The 25,421-nt window shown below is 38.4% G+C and overlaps 1 protein-coding gene across 2 annotated transcripts in view; it reads right to left on the minus strand.

The window, feature by feature from the left end:
- The window catches only part of fstl4 (follistatin-like 4), a 221,494-nt gene that overhangs the window by 69,644 nt on the left and 126,429 nt on the right, over positions 1-25,421 (minus strand). For both annotated transcript variants that reach the window (XM_026182327.2, XM_080307263.1), the window contains 2 exons: positions 8,391-8,581; positions 5,762-5,882 (listed from right to left, as the gene is read on the minus strand). In XM_026182327.2, the coding sequence (XP_026038112.1) occupies positions 5,762-5,882; positions 8,391-8,581 (312 nt within the window). The remainder of the gene's footprint in view (positions 1-5,761; positions 5,883-8,390; positions 8,582-25,421) is intronic.

The raw sequence follows: 25,421 nt of genomic DNA on the forward strand, positions 1-25,421 counted from the left end.
GTAGAACTGAAGTGGAGAAGGACATGGTGCAAACAAAATGGCCAAAAACACAATAAAAAGCAGAGGAAAGACTGATGTAATTTTGAGTGTGTGGGTGCTGAAGACTATTCCAAGACCTTCACTTCAAAGTCACTTTGCTGTTGACAGCTTAGCTGGAGGTCGCTCACTCACACGGCTGTCAGAGAACAACAGGCTCAACGTGTAAAACTGACATCCGATCTCAGCGAGACCATTTGTGCAGATTAAGAGCAAACTCGAGTAGCACAAAAGATCAAACCTTGACAGGAGCTACACAAAGATTTTATCTTGCAACACGGACATCCCTTAAAGCTTTTTTGTCCATGTAATCTGTAAGCGTGATAGCATGGAACCCAAGCTCAGCAGGAAACATTTGAAAGCATCTACCCAGAGGCGTGGATAATACACATGATATAGAAACAAACTCCCTACTCAGGGATGATGAAATGCAAATTATAGTCTATGTTAATTTTGGTCTTTGAATACCTACATATGTGTGAATGAAAATCATGTGTTTACAGTCTGGTTTTCCTTGGTGCTTTGGCCACTGTCTCGATGACCACCTTTGCTCCTTGATAATTATCATATGTCATTATTATAACATTTTACTGACTGCAAAATGTATTGATTCAGCTGAAAATGAACAGATTAAATAAAGAATCTGATAACCTTGAGATACATGAAACTCTGTTCTTATTCAGCCGCGTTGAGATGTGTTAGGTTTAATTAAACTCTTGGGGTTAACCTCCCTTTCACATTTGCTGCGCTAACATTAAATCATTTTTTTTCGTTATCTATCTATCTAATGCAAGCTTCACACAAAGTGGGATACAAACACAATTCCATGGGTCATTTTTCAGGGCTTTGCCATTTTATAAATGAATACAGATAAATTCATACATCACCCTTAATGGGGTCACACATATTTCACATGTGCAATTCACCAAAATACACCTGCTAAGGTTGTACAAAGTTCCTTCTTCAACCTATTAACCTGCATTTATTTAGCAAGGCTGTTCTAAGTCTCTTACATATTCAATTGCAACCAAATCATTTTCTTACCTCTGTTTTCACTTTCTCTTATTTGTCCCAGCGGCGACAAAGAGGAGCTTTCTCCCCCTTTGTCTCTCTTTTTTCACCAGTACCACTTTCCACTATCGTTCCTCCACTAGCCTTCTCAGAATAGCCAATTCCCCATATGATGCTCTCTCCCCTCCCTTCTTTTTTATGCCATCCTCCTCTTTCTCACTCTCTTTTTACCTCTCTGTCTCAACTTCTCTCCTTTGATTAATTAGTCAGAGCCGCTGAGTGGCCCTGCCAGTGCAGCCCAGCATCACAGCATAATTCCACTCTTAGTTGGCGTCACGGAAAACAAATACTCACAGTTGAGTAAATGCTTAAAGGGAAAGAACTGCATGTGGGAGAAACATGGAGAAGCAATATGAACCACAGAAAACCAACCTGGACCTAATTAGAAGCTTTCCAGCTGTGTACTTTCGCAAAAAAAAAAAAAAAAAAAAAGGAACCAGTGGTTCGTTGCACTGTCCCTCAATGACTAATGGCTCTGTAAATATACAGTTACATGACCTTCAGCTTCGGCAACCTTGGCATGCACTACATACCAACATGCCTCCAGCATTTTCTATTGTAAAGAAAACCAAAAAAAACCCCCCAACCAAACAAACAGAAAAAGCAAGATGAAGTTTAGGCTACTCCTCTGATCAGGTACGATATAGTCACAAACCTCTGAGATATCAGTGTCAGCACTTCTCATCTTTTCTTTTAAAACATCTTGCTGTCTTTCAGCTGCTGCATTGCTGTTTCCTTCACACATTGCATCACTTTCCTATCAGTCCTCTGGTCCACTCCTGTTGTTTTGATGACTGAGAGTCAGTCATGAAGACTTAAAATAAACAGACAGCTGAAAAAGGAGCAGAGGCATGTTCCTGTCCATTACTGTTTATCTTTCTCTGCTGTTTGAATGCTCTTCTGTGCACAGACTGAAGGACCTCCAAAATTCCTGCTTTTTAAGTTTTCATCTATTAACGCAAATTCAAATTGGAGGATTGTCATGATATTCTGAGAGTTTCAGCTTTAAATAACACAGCCTTTGATGAAAAAATACTAGATATATTTATTATTAATAATTATTATTACGCAATTCACAAAGGTTGCACTATATTGTAAATTTCTAAAATGAATAGGAACGTAGAGAATCCACACGTTATCATATCACACTAGTGTGTTCTACCTTTCAGTTAAAAAGCATGCAGTTTACTGACTCCATGTACGACATAACCTATACTGAAAACCACAATAGCTTGAAATGGCACAATTAAAATTGCAGCATAGATATCCCAGTCTCCACATTTGCAAAAGGTTACTCGCCATAATGCGCATGCAGTCCACGTCTCACCCCAGGGCAGCTCTATATACTACACATGTATCCTCACAGGAGCTCTGACCTTGTGCGTCCACATATATTACATCTGCAGGCTACAGATATCTCTCAATAAGCCTGCTCACTTAGCAGTTTCAATTCTAATGCACTGTGTTGTCTTTTACCGAACATTTAGGTAATGTGAATCACCTTGGCACGCGCATCACTGACACAGTCCACGAGGCACGTTTCTGCACATTTATTATTGTGTAATTACAGTGGTTTTAATTTGGACACAAAGGTCACGTGTACAAGCAACCGACTCCTACAGAATGTTGACACTGTAATAAATGTTGGGAAACAGAACCCTGTTGAAACCCTAAACCATTAGGAGGCTACAGAGCTAATTTAAAGCCATTATGCTGTTATCTCTGTCCCGCAATATGCTCTATGGGAAAGAGAATGTTGATTATTCAGTAAAGCAGAACAAGAGGTCATTCTTTTTCTGGCTCTTCTGAGCAAAACCTCTGAATTAATGGTGTGAACTGCAAAATAAGCAATAAAAGAGAAAAAAACAACAACAACTTTGCACTGAAATACCAACTTGAGTAGCTTTTTACCATAAAATGGCAAAAACATCAATCTTATATTTTTTAAAGCATTTCTTTTTATTAAACACATTAGAGGTTCCTTCTATAACGATATACCTCTAGCTATTTGGTTACTTAACTTTTTTTTTTTGGTACCTTCAAAATGTGTTTGAAGGTACCATGAGTAATAATATGCAAATTGTAAGTGATTTCAGAGAAAAGCAATGGGTATCTTGACCAGCGCTGGTCATTGTTCTGTCAAATGTCCATGCACAGGCAACTGAAATTAACGGGACATGGACACAATAATCAAGAAGACAAAAACTGCAGATTCTAGTGACACAGAGTAAAGCTAGCTTCCACACAATGCAGTAAATTACAGGATAGATTCAAAGATGAAGTGCTTATGAGACAGACCACTTTCACTTCGGTATGTTTTAATATATATCTAGTTTTGGATTTCACTGCTTGCTCTTAAAATTTCACAACTTGCAGATACAAAAAACATTTTTCGTTTATCTATCTTTGTTAACTTTACGAATCAAACTGAGTTATTGTGGTTCAGCATTAATGTAAAATTAATAAATAGTCAACTGTAGTATGTTCGTGAATGATTAAACACCTGGTTTACAAGTAACTGCTGATCAGTCGCAGTGTCTATCTCAACAGACCAAAGACCAAAAATCCACAAATGTCGCAGGCTGACTGCTTATTTGGGGCAAAATATAAGCTATTCATCATTTTTGTATTCAAAACTGTTAAATGACCTATGTTAAATCTGTGCAGGTGACAACCACTGGAAATACTGGAAATACTGGAAAGTGCGGTTGTCCCTAATTGCGTTTTCTGCCTACCTGAGTTCTTGGTTTGTATCTTTTGCTGCCTTTTCATATGATGCACCTCAGTAGGTTTTGCACCATGTTTGTGCTGTTTGGATAAGAGCACTATCTATGATACAAATATAGATGTGATTGCTGCTTCTCATTTCTGACAACGCATCAGTAAATCTAATCAGTGTTATTCTTTGATTTTAATTCTAAATCTATGCCCTTGGAGACAAAAATAGGTGTTTAAGTGGGATCCACTTAACACAGGACGCAATGACAGTTAAGAAAAGTAAAAAATAGGTCACAAAGAACCTTGCTGGGATTGTAAAAAGGTCGAGTACAAGGGTAAAATCAATAAGAATGTAATCATCTAAGGAGTATTAGCAAAGCACATATTGCCCTCTATTCAATTTGTGGTGGAAAAAAAAATATCTGACAGCAGGACAGAGCTTTGAATGGTGGTTTACTTGCTTGGTTTATACATTAAATAAGGCAAAGGCAACATGGAGGGGCAAAATAATAAAAATAATAGAAAAACACACTGTGTTTCATAACAGAACAAGTTCAGAGACTGTGGGAATAATAGTGAAGCTCGAGTTGGCTTCTTGGAAAATGGCCAAAGGGTTGTGATTTTTACATCAAAGCTACAGAATAGAAGAAAAGCACCAACAGAGAGAACCATGAAAACCAAAGAAAGACTCCTGAATATGCCTTCTAACCTAGTGCTTTGAGGTATATGATCCCCAAAACATGACTAAGGCTTGTATTTAAAATGTTCGCCCTGAGATCAAGCATTTGGCTGCATGGAAGAAAATCAATGCGGGGAAAAAAATCCTTCTCACATCATTTAGGTTCATTTTTCATTTTTCCAAACTTGCGTCCATATTGTAAATGCCCACCCTGTTAAACACACCTGTGATTCCTGGCTTTTTGGTTTCCCACACTACCCACACTAATGAGACCTCGGACTGCATCGCAGAAACACACGCATACACAAACATGCAAACACACACAATTTAACACCATCAACATTATCCAGAACACCAGATGTGCCACTCAAACATAATTGCTCCCCCTCGGTGTTGCCTTTCTGCAGCCCAACACTTAACCTTGAGTGTCATCTGATCAATAGCTTGTGTTATTGGTCCCTGCCCACTTCTTCAGCCGCTTGTCAAACATAAAATGCATTGACTAACCTGGCCTAAAATGCTGCAGGCAAACCTGTAGGTAGATAAATACCATGCAATGGCTTTTCACTGCCCATCTGGAAGGTGAAAGGACTGTAACCAAATAATAGCAGGATGACTTCCACTTAAACCAGTCATTAAGGGGCTAAATTAATGGTGGAGCTTAATGGACCCGCACAAGCCAAAGGTAAAGCTCTGGAAATGGCCACCTGCCATAACTAGCTGCTGGATTCATCAACTTTATTACCATTTTGCAGCATAGTTCAATACAGTTTGAACTTACACGCAAGATAAGACAATGATCAAATTAGATAGCGAGTTTGAGAACAAGATTTGCAGCAGGTTGCCTCTGTGTCTAGCAATTTTCATGCCGGTGCTATAGCAACATTAGTGACGGAGTTGTGATTTTTGGTCCTAATAAAGTGGAACCTGCATGCTCTCAGCTGCCACTCAGCCTAAACCCCAAAGGCTATTATAGCTCTTCCAGATGATTCCAGATGCAATTATCAATTTATCTGTTCCAGGAAATCTTTTATCCTCAGAACTGCTGTGGAGAGGCTGATTGAATTGTGATGTTGTGAAATTCTAAAATGTACCAACAGTAAGTACGTCACCCGTACCTTACACATATTTTTTGTGCCATCTTTTTTAACAAATAAATGGCTTATGTCGCTATATGTTAGTATTATACGTACATATTTTAACAGATTAACTGTGCATTTTTTGTAAGGGGAAAAAAAAGGATAGAAAAATATTTACGGAAAGCTGTGTAGAACTCGTGGAGGCTGAGATGGCCATCGTTGTTGTAGTCGTCATAGCGTAGCAGGTCTTGCATGGTGCACTCCAGCAGGCTGTCCTCCAGGTGCTCTTTCATGGAGATCTAACACATATACACACACACAACACAGAATACATCCATTCAGTCATCAAAAGGAAACATCTATACACAGGTGCCATAGTCCTATATCTTATTATAGGCTTTATTTATTGTTTCTCTCTTGCCTCCATCTTTTTATGATCCTAAGCTATGTGTAGTAAGAAAGAACCACATTATTCATACTCAGAAGGAAAGATACTGTACAAATTGAACTTTTCTGTATCACTTTAATAGCCTAGTTTCAAATACTGAAGGGGAAAATCACAGAATCCTCTATTTAATTAAAACAATACTTTTTACATTCACTGGTTATTACTTTTATAAAAGTGATATATTAGTGATTAAACCTCTAATAGAGCCTTTTTTAATGAAGATTTTATTTTGACTTTGCTGTGCTATGAGGAGAGAAATTGCCACTTTTTCCATATTTAAAAACAAAACAAAAACAGCACTGTTCAGCTGTCTCTCATCATAATTAAATACCAAATGTACTATATACAAGAGAATCAGACTCACAACTCCTGAGTGTACTTCCATTCTCATTAAAGGTAGTGGATTAAATATGTAATCCGTCATGTTAGTGCTATACTGATTGCCTTTCCTTTTTAAGAGTATCTGGTCCTGCTACTCTTGCATGCTGCACCTGAGTTAATTCAAAGATGTTCCCCTGGGAAGACTCACCACTCTCACATCCATTCGCTGTCATTTATGAGTCCTCTTTTGCAGTAGTAGCAGTACTTCACTCTCAGGGGAACCATCTTTGATGGGTGATGTTTAGCAGTTTTTAGGAAGTTAAACAAAAAACTCAGCCTCGCTTATTCTGTAAAAGTTGTTTCTTCTCTAGAAATAAGAGAATAAAAATGCTTCTCAGTGTAACTCTATATTTATCAGATGCTGGCCCATGCTAGAAAGCTAGACTGCTTATGTAGCATTTATGTAGGACACCTCACCTAATCTTTTTATTTAGTGCCAATATTTATGTGCTTAGAATTTATTATAACAGCAACAACAAAAACGCCTGGACAGTAAATTCTGGAAATTGAATCCTTATGTGGTTATTCTATTTATTTATTTAGTTATTTTGGCTTTATTTTTCTAAAATCTGTGAGCTGAGACCCTTGTAAGAGAAGAGCAAGTCAATATTTGCTTTAATATATCAAGGTACAGTTCGATACAATAATAATAATAATAATAATAATAATAATAATAAATTTCCTGTAAAATATGTTTTTAGGTCAAGATCTAATGGAAAAAAGTAAACTGCCATTCCAAGCTATTCCAGCTTAGCATTTATCTCCAGCTGATTTTATATGGTTCTGGACATGTCACATGGCATAATAATGAATATACCAAAATTTTTTTTTTTCATGAGCCAGCCTGCAGCTGACTGCAGCCATGTTTTTCCTGTCACAGATAACTCTGTCCTTAGGCATTTGAATTAAATATTTCAAACCTAAGGACAGGATTTTACCCTCCAAGACCATCTGTGACAATAGACAGATCCAAAACTGGAGACAGTCTGGAGGGATGACTGGGATTCATCTTTGATTCTTAAAAGCATTATCTCTGCGAAACTGAATTTATGAATTCCTCAGGATGTGAGTGTCCAATCTAAAGATTTCATGTGGACATATATCAGCATTAATAATTCCCTCAACACAGATCTGTCACAAAAGGCAGAAGTCACTGAAATTCTAAACTTGGACAACACTCTGGTTGCAATATAAAGCCACAGTGAGATAACATGAGAATAATTACTGAAGTCTAAAGAGCTTGGAAAGAGCTGAAGCACTTTTGAGAATTCATTTTAACCTGTACTGAGTTTATATTCCTTTGGCATCATGCAACCTTTGTCTTTGGATGCCCACATAATAATAAAGAGCAACAGCAAATTTAAAATGCACATATAAACATCTGTTCCTGCTCCAGTCTGATGTCAACTATGGCTAACATGGTTTACTGCATATTGGCACAATGGCAGTCACTGATATCATAGAACTGGCTAGGTGGAGTCTAATTAACACACATCTCTGATGCCCAATTCAAGATACCAGATGACACTCACGGTAATTTAATTGAGTCAAATATCAATGCCAAATTTTTCCCATCAGCCCCGGGTGGGAAGACAGCTTTTCTTATTGTTAAGCAAGATGACTAAATGTTCCAGCCACTCTCACTTATAACTTGATCACACTGTCTTGATCATTGGTGTAGATGAAGATAAAATGTGGTTGACTAATTACCCACTGTAAGCAATACAGGCTTCTATTTAAAGGATCACATTATATATAATTTAATAGAATTTTTAAAAAAAACAAACGTTATTTAAAAAAATCTGCCAGCATTTTCTTTTTCTTTTTGTAAATTTGCACAGTGATACATTTAAACTGGAAATACTTGTTGGAGACAAGTCCACAAACAAAAACTGTTACAAACACTTATGGCAAACAAAACACTCCCAGCCATTTATCTCTTCTTTCACACAGCTGTGTTGATTCATTTGACACTCACCTTTTCCAGTTCATCACTGATCAGTCGGCCATCCTGGTTCGCATCCAGGTATTTAAACATGGTGTCCACCAGCGCTCTCTTCTCCTCCATGTCTCTCTTCTGATTTTGCTCCCCAGCCTTAAGCGCTTTTGGTTGCATATCCAGCAGCATGCTCTTCAGCTTGTTGTACTCTGACATGGTGCATGCATTGCCTAGAAGAACGAACACAAATATGGGGGGGAAAAAAAGACATTTGATTAACCTCAATTGCACAAGCCGAAGCCTTTGGATTGTAGCTTCAAATTGGATTTAATGTGTTTGCGTGTTTCCGAGTGGGAGGAGAGGAAAGGAAGGCAAATGGGACAGATAATGTGTCTGTTCGTACATCCGTACATGTGTCCTTGAGTGTTCACTCATTTAAAAAAATATTCGTTTTTTGTTTGCATAATTTGTCTGACAGCTTTTCTGTGCAGGGGTCCAACTAATTACAAGTAATCCTTGAATCCAAGTGAAAACAATAGGTACACATTCCCATTTAGACCCTCTCAAGCTTCTTGTACTGCTTTTCTAAGGGATTAAAGCTCATGCTTTAAACCAGGCCTTTTTTAATTCTCAGCAAGGTTCTGTTTAATGATGATGTGCAACAAAAACTTAGAAACCACAAAGAAATCATGCAACCTGTGTTTATTCGTCTGCTGTGAGAAACGTTTGGAGTAAAGAACAGACAAAAAATAAGATCATGTTGTTATTTTGCTATTTTTGTGACCCTCCTTTGGTTGTGTATCACGTGACTTTATCTGTTGGCAGTATGCTATGAGAAGGTAAGGTCAAGTAAGGGCTACTTGCAAGTCAGAAGCACAGTAAAAAATGTTTTAAAATTTTTATATAACTAAATCTGAATATGACGTCCATCCCCAGTTATTGCAGAGCAGGAGATCCCCCTCTGAGAGTATATAGAGATGGATCTCACCGCCTAATGTCCTCCGACAACTCAACAGCCACGAATGCTAACAAATGCAAAATTAAGGGACATGATGGGCTTAATAGACTCAGAAGTTTATTCCCAGCGTCTCCTTTTGATGTCAAACCCACAGCAGGGCATAGCACTGCCAAAGCATGTCTACATTTGTTAGCCCAGCAGTCACTGCAGCAAAGTTAACACAGGTTCGACTGGGCTGCAGGAAAAGCACAGTGTTCTGCAGTGTTAAGGTGCATATTAAAGAAGAGCATATTTCTATTTGTATGAATACAAAATGAAGGTTTCTGTTGTCAATGAAGTCTCTTCCGCAAGAGAAAGAGAAAGGCTTTCTTTTTTGTTTAGTGAAGAAAAACAGAAAAAAGCTTAACATAACATAATATAATACCTGAACCTGAAAACTGATTAAGGATGAATGACCGCAACACATGACTAAACATGGTAGTAAATAAACCTCAGTCAAGCTTGAGTATACATTTGGGAATGTTTGCTCTTGTGGCTCTTGATGTCCAGTGCATCATAAAAAAAAAATTTAAAAGATAATTTGGAGCTTGTTGGAACAACAGTTTGGGGGTCATTCCTGCTTTGATGAATTGCGTACCGGAGCTAGTGATAACATATGAAGTTATGAAACTGGAACTTGAGGTTACTGTGGCCTCTAATTTGTAGTACTCAATTCTGTTAATCAAGCACATCTATCAAGCAGTCACGCTTGGTGGAAGAGGTCAGTTTGAAAAACAGTAAGTTATAGAAAATAATCAAACCAATAAATCTCAGTTATCTCCTGTTTATTTCTGGAAGGACCGCGTCATGCGTCGCACATAAAACTGGCAAAGATGAAGCCAGAGAAACACACGCACACCCTTAAGGCTGGTGACCCTCCTACTTATTACAAACCAAAGACTCGCACAGCTGTACAAAAAAAGAAAGACAATGCACACTCTTCTCTGCATGCAGGCAGTCAAGTCAAGGTCTTGGGTAAATCCCTGTTCAATGTTATTCCTTCAAGGGGAATGAGGCGTGAGATGGCTCAGACATGAGGGATCATCACCTAACTGTCATTCTTATCCCTGTGCTGGAAGGACAGAAATAAATTAACACACACATCCCCCACCAAGCTGATTTACATCTTGTCATATACAGTAAGAACAATCCTATCTTTGCTCAGACTTACTGTGGTCCCCTGAGTACATATACAGGGAGAAACAAAAGTATTAAACAATGTTATTTCTGCTGCTGCACATGTTAAAAAGATTGAGTGTTATATTAGATTTTGTGCCAGTGCTTCTTAACTGAAAGATGATAATTAAATTCTGATTATTTTAAAGAACTAATGAGCTCTTTCCCACTACAGGGAGTGCAGAATTATTAGGCAAGTTGTATTTTTGAGGAATAATTTTATTATTGAACAACAACCATGTTCTCAATGAACTCAAAAAACTCATTAATATCAAAGCTGAATGTTTTTGGAAGTAGTTTTTAGTTTGTTTTTAGTTTTAGCTATTTTAGGGGGATATCTGTGTGTGCAGGTGACTATTACTGTGCACAATTATTAGGCAACTTAACAAAAAACAAATATATACCCATTTCAATTATTTATTTTTACCAGTGAAACCAATATAACATCTCCACATTCACAAATATACATTTCTGACATTCAAAAACAAAACAAAAACAAATCAGCGACCAATATAGCCACCTTTCTTTGCAAGGACACTCAAAAGCCTGCCATCCATGGATTCTGTCAGTGTTTTGATCTGTTCACCATCAACATTGCGTGCAGCAGCAACCACAGCCTCCCAGACACTGTTCAGAGAGGTGTACTGTTGTCCCTCCTTGTAAATCTCACATTTGATGATGGACCACAGGTTCTCAATGGGGTTCAGATCAGGTGAACAAGGAGGCCATGTCATTAGTTTTTCTTCTTTTATACCCTTTCTTGCCAGCCACGCTGTGGAGTACTTGGACGCGTGTGATGGAGCATTGTCCTGCATGAAAATCATGTTTTTCTTGAAGGATGCAGACTTCTTCCTGTACCACTGCTTGAAGAAGGTGTCTTCCAGAAACTGGCAGTAGGACTGGGAGTTGAGCTTGACTCCATCCTCAACCCGAAAAGGCCCCACAAGCTCATCTTTGATGATGATACCAGCCCAAACCAGTACTCCACCTCCACCTTGCTGGCGTCTGAGTCGGACTGGAGCTCTCTGCCCTTTACCAATCCAGCCACGGGCCCATCCATCTGGCCCATCAAGACTCACTCTCATTTCATCAGTCCATAAAACCTTAGAAAAACCAGTCTTGAGATATTTCTTGGCCCAGTCTTGACATTTCAGCTTGTGTGTCTTGTTCAGTGGTGGTCGTCTTTCAGCCTTTCTTACCTTGGCCATGTCTCTGAGTATTGCACACCTTGTGCTCTTGGGCACTCCAGTGATGTTGCAGCTCTGAAATATGGCCAAACTGGTGGCAAGTGGCATCTTGGCAGCTGCACGCTTGACTTTTCTCAGTTCATGGGCAGTTATTTTGCGCCTTGGTTTTTCCACACGCTTCTTGCGACCCTGTTGACTATTTTGAATGAAACGCTTGATTGTTCGATGATCACGCTTCAGAAGCTTTGCAATTTTGAGACTGCTGCATCCCTCTGCAAGATATCTCACTATTTTTGACTTTTCTGAGCCTGTCAAGTCCTTCTTTTGACCCATTTTGCCAAAGGAAAGGACGTTGCCTAATAATTCTGCACACCTGATATAGGGTGTTGATGTCATTAGACCACACCCCTTCTCATTACAGAGATGCACATCACCTAATATGCTTAATTGGTAGTAGGCTTTCGAGCCTATACAGCTTGGAGTAAGACAACATGCATGAAGAGGATGATGTGGACAAAATACTCATTTGCCTAATAATTCTGCACTCCCTGTATAAATACACCTTTGATACATGGAGAGAAAATTAATGTTACACCTGAAGTAAACTTGAATGCTGGAGTGAATCGTGCTCCCTTTCTTTGGTGTAGTGAGCGTCCTTTGATTCAGCCTTTCCCCTTCTGCTGAGCACAGCAGCTGCAGCTGTGGCAGAGAAATATCTGTCTGTATTACAGTGCATCCACCCCTGACTCTAACACTGTTTTATTGTTCTAGAGGGACCAGGACTCTCTTTATTGTCCATTTGAAATGTTAGCTGCTTAAGTGAGTGATCCGAAGCTGCTCGCACCATGGACGCTCAATGTCCCGGAGACGGAGCTACTCTCTACTGTTCACAGCATCCTCCAAGTGCTTACTTTATAAATGTCAAGCAGGGGAAAACAAACAGAGAGACAAAGAGCCAAGGAAGAAATTCTCTTTCAAAAGGGAATTTGAAAGCGCTGCATTAGAGGACAAAATGTCATGGATATTTAAAGATGTGATAACTCTAAAAGGCACAAAAAAAATGTGATGGAAAGGGGCAGCAAGAGAGTGTAACAAAATACAGTATTGTTAAAAGAAATCTTGAGTCACCACTTATTTCCTTTTGTAAGGAAAATTGGAAATAGGTTCAATGATTTACTGAAATATGGAAACATGGAAATACAGTAAGAAGAAACTGGAACGTCAATATGACCACAGCCATCATCACCTTTATTCTTTAACACAGCCTAAATTCTCATAGGCAAGCTGTCCTTTAGTTTCATTAAATAGTCTTCAGGAATAGTTCTTCAGACTTCATGAAGGACATTCAGAGCTCCTTGTTGGATGTTAGCTGCCTTTAGTTCTGCTCTCTTAAGATGATTCGTAAGATGAACGTTCAGGTCTGGGCTCTGGGGAGGCCAATCCATGAATGACAGTGTCCCACAGTGTCTCTTTCTATCCAAGCATGCTATTACTGCTCTGGCAGTGTGTTTGAAATCCTCGACATAGTGAAATATGAAGCTGTTCCCAATCATATATTTTCCAGTGTTGTAGATGGATCAAAATCTGAATAGTTTTCAGGATTTATATTTCCATTAGTTTTGACAAGATCCCAACGCCAAAGGCTGAAATTCAGCACCAATCCATGACATGGCCTCCACTGTGTTTTACAGTAGATACTGATATGATGATACTGTAGATACTGTTGTACCTCTTTTCTGACCTCCGCCGTACATATTGAATATTTGAACCAAAAAACCTCAAATTTGGATTAATCCCTCCATAAAACTTGTTGTCACTGATTTCCGGTCCAGTTGTTGTATTGTTGTTTTCCTTTCTTAAAAATGGCTTGGTGGCAGTCACGCTTCAACTTAGACCATTTCTGATGAGGTTCCACCAGACAGACCAAGTCATATGGCCAGCTGCATCTCTTCCTGTTTCGTTGCCCACTTCCAGCTTCCTCATTTTTTAAATGACACTCTATACACCTTGTGGACAGTGGTGGAAAAATGTGTTTTTCAACTATTTTATCCCTGTCAAACGTTGGCATTTTTCATCGATTCAATTAAAGAAATTAGGATAAAAATGTTGGGGTTTTTTTTGTTCAGTTTTTTAAGAGAAGCTGCTAGTAACAAAGTGACTAAAGATACAGTTTAAAACTGGTCCTTTGCTAAGAACAAGGAAACTAAAATAAACTAAACATTGTTCTGAAAATGATCATGTACAAGGACTGGACTGAAAATTTGTGAAAAGGCAGCCAGAGTCCAAAGAAAAACTTGAGAGAGCCTGGAGAACTATTGCTCAAAAGCACTTAAAACAAACAAACAAAACCCAATCTGGCACCTTAAATGCAAAATAAAGAAATAAGGTGTGGCTCATTTCAAGACTTTTGTACAGTACTGCATTTCAGTACAACGTTTCAGTACAATGCTTTTCATTGTGTAGGTTTCCTAAGGAAACTCAATGACTTTCTCAGAAAAGTCACTATATATTTTGCAACTGCATTTGTTGGTCTTCTGCATTTTTCTCTTAATTTTCAATTACTTAAGTATTTCAAAAGCTTTGTAGAAGCACTTTGCTTGTAATTACACAAACACAATACAACAGTATATCACGTTTGAAGGAATTACAATTAGAAGAATCAAGCTTTCTTGCTGTCTTCATTTTATAAAAAGAAGAAAACTCTTGAAATACAAATTGAGCCCATAAATGCCATGAAAGCTTATACAATTCTTAAGTGCTGAGCATCTCAGGCATAAGAACTGAGTCATTGCTGGTCTGCTGTCAAGAGTTGCTTGACAAAACATTTTGTGTAGAATTCCAGTTGAGAAATTAAAATGGTCCAAAGCAGTCCTAAAACTGAGTGCAATTCAGATGTACATTAATCAAAGAAACCAAAAAATTACTCCTGTACTCATTGGATGAGTTCTTGGCTTTGGCTGAAAGGCAGCAGGAGGGAGGGAGGGAGGGGAAATCCAAGACATCAATCCTTCTGATGATGAAACCTCCCTACAATGCCCTCCAGGATGTAAAACTGCTCTGTGTTAAATTTATGTCTGCCTGACCTCCTCTGGGTGAAATGATGGGATTATTTACTGCCATGCCGTCTGTGTGCTGCTAATATGCAATAGTGATGGACCTCCCTTCCAGATAATTACGGGTATGATGGACACTCTTTGCTCCTGAGGGCAGAAAGGTCTACAAGAGCAGAGCCAATCTCAGAGGGGGTGACACAAGTCATAGGAGAGTCTCATATTGCATAATCGCTGTTGGCAGCTGTTTAAATCGGCTTAGTGTGAGCTCCGTAGTCTGTCTAGAATTTCTTCTGTGGCAGTTCTACACTTAAACTCTTAAACCTTTAACATTCTCCATTTTAATGAGCATCAAACAGTATTTTTAATATTTATTTATTTTTTAATTTAAACGTACTCTATTTTTCCTCTTTTTTATGACCAACACTGTGGTCACCAATACTGTGAAAAAATATTTTCTTCCTTCTTGCTTTCTTAGTTTTTTTTTTTTTTTTTTCCCATATCTATCATACTTAGATGCTTCAGATCAGTGGTCCCCAACCTACAGACTGTTTTATGTCTGACAACATTTTCATGGACTGGACTTTACGGTGTCGTGGATAAATATACCAAAATAAAACCAGTACCGGTGCCAAAAAAGAAGATTTATTCATAACACACGGAAAAAGACCCAGTAAAACCAGAGTTAACGCTAAAAACGATTTCAAAAATAACGCTAAAAACCCTGAAAACCATAAATGTCACTCGAGCCTCAACTCTTGCAGCCTGGTACCAAACAGCTCAAGGACCGGTATCAGTCCATGACCCAGGGGTTGGGGACCGCTGATTCAGATCATTAAAACAAACTCAATATTAGATGAAGATAACTTGTGTAAGTACAAAACCTACTTGGCCATATTCAAAAAAGTACTCCAAAACCTAATAACTCGTTGTGACACTCTTGGCAGCAAGAATTTCAATCAGGCATTTGTGAAAACTGGCTTTCACATCACTGTGGAGGAATTTTGGCCCAGTCTTTTTTGCAGAACTGTTTTAATTAAGCCAAATTGGAGGGTTTTCGAGAACGAACAGCCTATTTAAGGTCATGTCAAAGCATCTCATTTCGATTTATGTCTGGATTATTTATTCATATGTGTATTTTTTTGACACATTCAGAGGTGCTTGAGCTTCAGGATATGAACTGATGGCGGACACAGGCCATCACTACCAACACCATATTTAACTTGTATGATGCTCTTTTTATGAAATGCTTTGTTAGTGTCATCCAAGATGCAATGGGACTCAAACGTTCTAAAAAGGTTTATCTCTTTGGTCCACAAATTATTTTCCCAAAAGTTTGGGAATCATCAAGATGTTTTTTTTGGCAAATCTGAGACAAGCCTTTGTGTTCTTTTTGGTCACCCTGAAACCCTCCCATGGATCCCATTTTAAAATAAAACTCCTTCAGTATGAAATCATGGCACAACACCAGTAATTATTCGGCAGCAGCTCCCTCTGCATCTATCTAGACACAGCAGCAGGAGGAGTTACAGGAGGTGCAGGGAATTTGCAGCAACCTGGGTCAATAGCAACACAGCAGCATGAATGATCAGCAGAGTAAGAGTGTGAGCTGTCAAGTTATGAAGACCTCACTGTCTGTTTGAATACGATTAGGGACTGGAGGAGTGAGCTGATAGCATCAGCTGTAGGCTGTCACAGCTCACCATGAATCACATACCACGGATCTTGTTGATTTGAGAATTAATAACCCATATGGGACTGTTCTTGAGAAGTTATTGACAGCGTGAGCAATAATCCAGTATCAAATCAGTAAAAAGCGATGATTTAACATTTAAAGTCCTTCCTACATTTCTTAGCTAATACATAACTTGCAGTGATTTAAAATGATGCTTCTAGATTTCCTGAGTACGGGGAAGCTGTCAGTTTGCCTCACCATACATTTAGCAGAGTGGATCAGTGTGTGCTCAGGAAGTCTTATCAGAGCCTGTGCAGCTTGGCACCTACTAAATGAGAAACCCATTGCAACACCAAAGTTATTGGCGAAGCGGTAAAGGAGAAATAGTACAGTAGCATTCAGTCCCTGCCTGCCTGTCTGCAAGCCTGTCATCAGGAACTGGCTTCTCAAACTGCACATCAGCATTATGCACACCAGCTCTATATCACTTACCAAACACCACCCAGCCCCCTCCACCACGGTATGACTAACAGGCACATGCAAAGTTCAGTATACGGGTCCAACAACCGTCTCCCCGTTGGCTTTGTTTTTGTTGCGAAACACGTAAAAGCGTAGGAAAGTAATTGTTCTAATTATTGCTTTTCTTGCTGCTTTTATTCTAATAATTAGTGTTTAGAAAAAGCCTGCTGAGTCCCCGTTAAAGTGCAGCAGCAGGTACGGCTTTATTGTTATTTTCTTTCTGAAATCAAGGTTGTGAGACAATTCTAATTAGTCAATTAACAAAGTGAAGTGCATAGAGGTGCTTTTTTTATTCAGATATGCAGGTTGTTGGTTTTGATGATTTTTCAGTTATTGTGTCGATGGAAATATTAATGTGGATACACAAATTCTTTACTAATGACTTTGGTTGTTTTGTTAGATAGTTTGGAATTCATAAGGCTTCATACTGAATGCTGCATATTGTTCACAATGGCAGCAGCTGCTGGGAGAGTTCGTTTTAAAGCAGCAGAGAGCTAACAGCTGAATCATCATGAGTGAAATAATAGAACAACTCTTATTATGATAACTCTGACTCTTCTTTCATGACTTTCATCCATTCTGTGCCTTGGGTAAGACTGGAAACTCAGAGATCATTTAGTGTCTTCATAGTCTACAAGTGGTAGGATTTCATTTTCTTTTAAATGAGTCACTCCTTGCAGGAAGTTGCTTGACATGGATGTATTTGAATAAGCAACAACGTTAGTGATGATTTTCCATCCCAAGCAGACTCAGTTAACAGTTTTCCTTTTATTATTTGTGTGTGTGTGTGTGTGTGTGTGTGTGTGTGTGTGTGTGTGTGTGTGTGTGTGTGTGTGTGTGTGTGAGATAATGTCGCTGTAACGATATGTGTTTTGTTTTTTAGGTGCCACCTGAGCAAATAGTTGGATAAACACCAAAACTGTCATCACAGTTTCCACTGTGATTTCCTGATCAACTTAGACCCAATTTGGGGTCAGATTTACTAAGCAGGGACAATGTTGAAAATGCAAATGCCTCTTTTGCAAAAAGGCAGCAAAGTGAGTGGAAGATTTATTTTGGCACTCTACTAACAATATACAGTAACTACAGGTGAAGCCAGTCAATAATGATGACCACAATTTATCAAGAGCAGTGTTAATTATCTGATCACAAGTAAAGAGATTTAATGAGCAAGTCTGTAATCTACTAATAAAAACAAGTCATTATAGTCACAGGTTTCTCTACGGAAACACTCAGATAGGTGTGAGGCAGCTGGATACCTTTGGATTTGCAAAATTGCATTTGTAATGGTAACTTTTCAGAATTAATAACAGGTAACAATTAGACATGTTGGCGTGCTCAATAAGTACTTTACTGTATGTTTTCCTGCTTTGGAGATTGGCTATAAGCTGCCTATAACTTATCTGACAAGAATATTTCTATACATAATTATCATGTAACACATAGAGAACAGCAACAGCACAAAGAATATTCACATCCTCAATGGCACAAAGAGACTATAAATACAGTTGCACTTACACCCTCAGTCCTAGCGGGGCGGATTTAGTCCACGAAAATAATTACTAAGCCCTTGCTCATGCTAATAGACTGCGACTAGGAACAAGCTTAGGCGTTGATTACATTTTTACCATCCATCCTCCTCTATCACCCACACCTGCAGTGTAAGTTACAGTAATCTCAAGCCCTTTCATAGCCCTTGCTGAGGCCTGCAAGCTGCTGCCTGATGATCCCATGAGTATACAGATTTTAAATTGCCTGAATGAGGGGGGGACCGGAGGAAATGGCTGCCTGTGGGTATATGTGGCCGAAGTGAACCCCACTGACAACAGACAACCCTGAACTAACATTACCCTCCCCAAATACTGCAGTGACCTTGAGGCGAGAGTTTTTACGAGACTGAATGAAAGAAAAAGTGGGAGGTAGAAAGTTGAAAGCTGCTAAGTAAACAAACTCTTGGTTCTCAAGATCTCCATTACTGTTTTATGACTACATTTAAGTTGTAGAGAAGAAAGTGAAAGTAGTTCCTGTGTGTATGTCCTCTATACATGCTAATGATTAGAATCTTGATTTTTAATCTTAAGGCTCTCTAAGGCTACGTCCACACAAATTTGAAAACTGCGTTTTCGTCTGAAAACGCTCCACGTCCACACTATCGCTTTCAGTCGTTTTCACAGAGTTGTGCGTCCACATTGAAACGGCCGAAAACGCTTACGATCCAGTACTGTGCATGCGTGAAAGGCAAGACGATTTGACCTGCCTCATTTCTGTCAGCTGTTTTCTAACTTTCCGGCTCGTTGAAATATCGCGGCGAAAGGTTGAGGAAAAGCACTGAGTGGATGGACTAACAATGAGGTGGAGTTGTTGCTGCGAATAACGCAAAATTACAAAGTTACAAAACAAAAACGTATTAGTGTGGACATGGCCTAAGTTTTGTGGCAGTAATAACACTGGGCCGTCTTTTTCGATCTTTACAGACAAAGCAAGCAGGTCTGATTTTATTAATGCTACCAAGCACCATAACATCACTGGATGTCTTTACCAAGTCATTAAAATTAAAGATTGCAAAGCATTTCTTGCACAGTTAAGAATACTTAGTTAGCAGGTAAGAAAGAAACGCACTACATAAAGCAAAGTGAGTGGTGCATGCAGATAAAACTATAGGAAACTTACAACTTTCAAGGCCAACTCAACACTCAGAAGTAGCACTGAGTATGAAAAAAGACTTCAAATGTCTAATGGCAATGAGGATGTATCGTGCCTTCTAAGTTTCATCAACTATGTAGTTGGCAGGTGTGAGTAATTTTCCACATGCATGTGTAGATCAATGCCGGATTATACTGACATTTAAAAAACAACAGGAAAGAACAAGAGTGAGACACGGATGTACAGTGAGAACACTTCTTTTATTCTTTTGCTTCAGTGAACGAGAAAAAAGGTTCATCCCTTTTATCTAAGTTTTCCTTTCATCTAATTTCTGTCTGTGCATGTATATGCCTTGAGAAGACTTCATCTTTCGTTCTTCTTTTTTTCCTCTTTAGGTCATAACTTTCCTGCAGTGGTAAAGGCTGAAGTATTTCGTGTGGGAGTCTCTTGACAGGAGATTCTGTCTTTTCTTTTTCCGTGTAAACGTAGCAGCTTCAGCGCTAGACATCAACTGCTGCTAAAAGTGCAATCATGACAACGAACAATAAAACAGTGTATAGTTGTACTTTATCAGACTTTTTCTTTTTAAACCTAGCTCTTTGTTTAAAATACGGACTATTTAAGGTTATTATTTTGAATTAATTGCTTTAGACATTTCGAACAAAAAAAGGAAATATGTGCCTTTAATTTTAATAAAAAGTCATTGTATAAGCATTGTTTTCCCAAGAGGCTAGATGAATTGGTTAGCAATATTTGAGCCTCTACAGTCATGCAATAGCTATAGCATTTTCATTACCATCAAATGAAGCAAACATGGAGAGCTCATTTCAACTTTTATGACAGCCCTCAATTATAATGAGTATGTTTTCCCCTGAGCTAATGAGAGACAGTGCAATCAGTTCATAACATGGGCATTTATTTTCCTCTCAATAATTACTATACAGTAATTTGGTACATAAAGATATTTTGTCCCCTCTTTTCAGTCTTTAAGTTCGTTGCTGGGTCATTGGGCACAGCTGATTGCATACTCCACTGAAAAACAAATGCTGTAGGTTAGATATTGTTCAGCATTTCAGTGACTGGCTTCCACAATAAAAGTCACAGAAAAAAAGACTGTAGCCACTTTTTTTTTTAACTTCAGAAGACTTTTGTTTTTTTGGCTAATCCCAGCAAATATACCTTTACCTTGCCATAGTACTAATAAGTACTATAATAAAACAATTCGGTGTGATATTTGCCCTGAATCCAATCCTGACTCCAATCCTGTCCAATCATTTAATAAAATCATGATTTATAGTTTATACCAACAAAATGTTCATCATTTCACATTTCATCTTTCTCCCTAAAATATCCACTTTTGGAAATTAATGTTTGATGATGTTTTAAGAACTCAAAATAAAGGGCAACAATTAAGAACTGGCAACAACCTTCCTGTCTTGTCGGGTCAAATCTGACTGATTCAGAACTTAAAATACTCATAAATATTGTGTTTTACATCTGATTGCATCAAGGCCTTATGACATCCTTCTCACTATGCACTTGAACATATAAAAGTGATGATCATGGGACAAAAGGCTGCAAGTTGCTGAGCCATGCTGCACTTCACAGATATGCTATTTGGAGGTGTTACTATACACAGTCGAGAGTTTGTCACCTTCAGTTCTTTCAGCTCACTGTGGGACAGTCCTTGCATGTCATATTTAACCAAAAATTCCCAAATCCTGTTAAATTGATTTGTTTTATTGAAAAACAGAATCGCTAACAAAGACGTGAGTAGTGTATTGGATTACCTACAAGTCCGTTACAATAGAGGAACTTGTAGGTATATTTAAGTTTTTAATCTGAAGCACCAAGAGTAGAAACGGTTTGGATTGTACATTTGTACAAAAACAGTACAAAGAGCTGAACACTAGGAAATGTTTAGCAACAGAGCATACTGCCTATCATTTGGGTAAGGTTTTGCTTGTTAAGATGCCTTGTATTTATGAATTTAGTAACCATGCCTACTGGAACATTAGGAAATTGAGTTTCTTCAAATCATTTTAATCATATTCTGGGAAATTTCTGGGTAATGACATATTGTTTTGACCGTAATATTCTATGTTTTAGAAGGCGATGAAATACATCAAACAGAACAAGAGGTCGATGCATTTGACAAAGCTGTTTGCCCCAAGGTACACTGGCAGTGGAAGTGGACCGATACGGACTCATTAGAGGTTTACAACTGGTGTTCTCTTCTCTGCTAGCAGGTTGAAATAGTGGCACAGTAGGCCATTAAGCACAAAACAGAACTAATGAAGGAGGAAATTAACAAAACACAAACAAATAACACATATACTGTATTTCCCTCTATGGGTCTGTTGATTTGGGTTTCCTGTTTGCACACTGCCTCCTTGGTTCATTATGTAAGGATATCTGGGTTACACTCATCTGCTACCATTGGGGAGAAGCTTTCAAAACCAAACAGGGGAAAAAAGAAACATGTTTTATGTAGTTAACCAATAACAATGAGGTGACCTGGATGGACTGAGAGTTATTCAGACCTTTTGGACACCAAACTATTTATGGAAATGACCAAAGAGTAAATTTATTACTGGACAGGGCAGTTAGAAACATGTAGCCTGTTTCAACTCTGTCTCCTTAGAGAATAGCAGCTAAAATGGTGACTTTTAGTTTTCTTAAATTTCTTAACTGTGCTCCTCATGGATCCATGGAGTATAAAAGAGATGAACGGAGATGAACGGCTTTGTGACATGACATGAAAACGGTGGGCAGCTGGTCTTTCAGCCGGCAGATTGTCAGCTGGAATGATATGTTTCAAAGCCTGTGATCCACAGCTATTTAAATACCCATTGGCTTTTTGGCCCTCTAGATGCTGGGCCAAGGCGCCATATCCACAACAGAATGAGCTGCCTCTGAGCTCCCATGTGTTGATTTACTTTATGTCACGTCTTGCAGCTCTCAAATACATTTCTGCTCTACTCAAGTCATGTGATTTTTTTTCCTCCCCTTCACAGAATACATTATAATATATTTAAGGAGTGAATGAGAGGCAAAGAGCTACGTGGTTAAGATCTGTTTACGAAATTGGCCTTTGTAGGCAGTCATACTGGAAGTTATTAGTCATATCCCACTGCGTAAAGTCACGTCATATTGACGTCCAGGCTGGGTCATAGTTGGACGTCCAAATTGTGGACCTACTTTGTCCATTGGCCATGGACCGACAGACCCAATATATACATGACCTTTGTGTCTATTCGACATTCAATGTTTAGTGGGATAAGACTGACTATTTAAATAAAGTAACCATAAAAACTCAATAGTTTGCTTTCACACTGAATATAAAAAAGGCAAATGGGTTTGAGGAAGACAAGTAAGTAAGTAAACCAGCAAGTGAAAGTTAGAAACGAGCTCCAAACAGTATAAGAGCCACCTAAACTTTCAGTGTGGGAGTGACTGAATTAATAAATGTATATGTGAAGGAATTATGTTAAGAATGTGTTTCTTGTATAAAAGAGACTTGAGTCATTTTGAGCTACTGACAAGAAACACACAAAAAAGCATGGGAGTATTAACTGGGAGAACCTATTCATATATGAATATGAAGCACATTTAGGCCAGTTGGTCACATGTACAGTACTGCATAGTACAGTACTCTGTGTCTCAGTGTACCCTGGACTACTCCCACGTGTAGCAATGACGAATTTGAGAGCATAAGAGAAACACAGTTCATCACTGTGCTTTCTTTAATTACCAAAGCCCCAGTGCACAATGATTTATGGTGGTTAAGCTCAGTCTCTTTAAAAAACACCAGCAAAAAGAAAGTAATTAAATTCAGTCATATCAAGACTGCTGCGATTTAAAAGGTGTAAATAATTTTTATATTCTGACATTAGATGAGTACATGTTCCAAATGTTCAAATTTTCTTGATTTGTTAAGCTATGTCTTAAGTACATAAATATTTACATTGTCTGGCCATCAACGGATGAGAAAACTGATAATAAAATAATAAATAGATAATATCTGTATACAGGATGTGTAGCTTCTAGCAGCAACTGACTAACTTTACACAGAGACCTGAAAAATAAGGAATCAGCTTGTGTCTCAACATTTGTTTGCCAGTGCCACTAAAACTTACCAATTCCCTTGTTACAACTTGTTTGTTTAATCCATACAAAAAATGCAAAATGTCAAAAATCTATTTTATTGAGATTCATGTACCGTGATACTTAAGTAATAAATAACTCACATAATTAATTAGAATATGAGTATGAGTTTTAAGATAATATAGCCCTGTGTCAGACTAGCGACCTGTCCAGGGTGCACCCTGCCTCTCACTTGGTGGTAGCTGGGATAGGCTCCAGTCTCCCCATGACCCTGATAAGGATAGGCGGACGAGAAAGGATAGGTGGATGGTATGTTACTAAAGCGGAATTAACCAAGGATGTATCCTTGAACTCAGGTTCACAGTTTTTTTAAAACGTGTAATGCTGATGAAGCAATTAATCCACGGAGATTCAATTAATTTAGATTGCTAGTTTAACTGAAAATGATTATAAAAATAATCATTGCACATGAATCAGCTACATTGATTTAATACTACAACTAAAATTTGTTATAATTTAATTATAAATAATAAGTGCACAGTGTGATTTATTTCTGATTTATTAATGTGATATACAATAGTTGCCTTAAGTTCATGTTAATTTCAGGTATATTGTACTTTAAATGTGTGAGCAAAGATTTTTACTTGAAAGCTTGTAAAAAATCACCTTGCCTTTGTTTTCTTAGAAGAGATAATGATATAATCGTTAGTTTTAAAGTGTTGTAAAAGTCACGGTTATGTGGTGTCTCTTTAAGACAACCTAAGTTAATGTATGTGCCACTGTTCTCTGAGTGTGAGAGAAACGTGCTTGCACATGGACAGATGGACTGCGATGGACCTCATATCTTTACCTCCCTAACTCAAAGTAATGTTGCAGATTGTATGAACACTGCTCGCTTCATGTATGATAAGACAGCAGCCGTTCAATCGAGCCTTGTAAGGTTGGTGAAGAGCGTGTTTATTAAAGGACAAGCACTGTGGAATTCCCAGTACAAGTGTGGTCGTGAGTTTTTGACTGTCCTGCTGAGTGTTTCTGCCGCCTCCTCTCAACCGCTGAATGCAACCCAGGTTACAGTGTTATGGTGGATATTTCGTTGACTCCATTTACATATAGGGGATTTTCACATACTGAGGAGTTATGTTTCACCCTGCCTAGACTTCGTCCCCCTCCTTTGCCCCCTCATGTAGGGCTGTGCGATATGAACAAAATCTCATATCCCGATATAAGAATTCTATCATCCCGATGAAAATGTCACATTTTCTGGAAATTATGTGAATCTCGGGCAGCTCTTTTTTACTTCTCATCTGTAAATAACCTGCTCTTTCACGTGATTAAGTTTATTTTGAAAAGTCTCAACAGGATCTTGAGCTTTATTGTGAAAGGTTTATGTGGAACATAAACAAGCGGACACGCGATGGTGTTACCGTCGTTGTTGCTAACAACAACGCATAAAACAGGGGTAGTGTGGTTATATAAAATATAAGAGAAAGAGAGAAGAAATTAATATAGTGACCATCAAAAGGATAAAAAAATATTGCCGTAAACAGTTTATTTTGCGACACCACGAAACAAACGATAGCATAAAATGAAACGATAGACGTTTTTATATCGTCATCCGATATCGAACAGCCCTACCCTCATGTAAAAAATTTCTAGATCTGCCATTGCATTGCTCTAAGGAGTTGCTTTGGTGCCAGTGTACCAAGGCATGATGGG

The sequence above is a fragment of the Astatotilapia calliptera genome, chromosome 10 (genome assembly GCF_964374335.1).
Source record: "Astatotilapia calliptera chromosome 10, fAstCal68.1, whole genome shotgun sequence".
Classification (NCBI taxonomy): Eukaryota; Metazoa; Chordata; class Actinopteri; order Cichliformes; family Cichlidae; genus Astatotilapia; species Astatotilapia calliptera.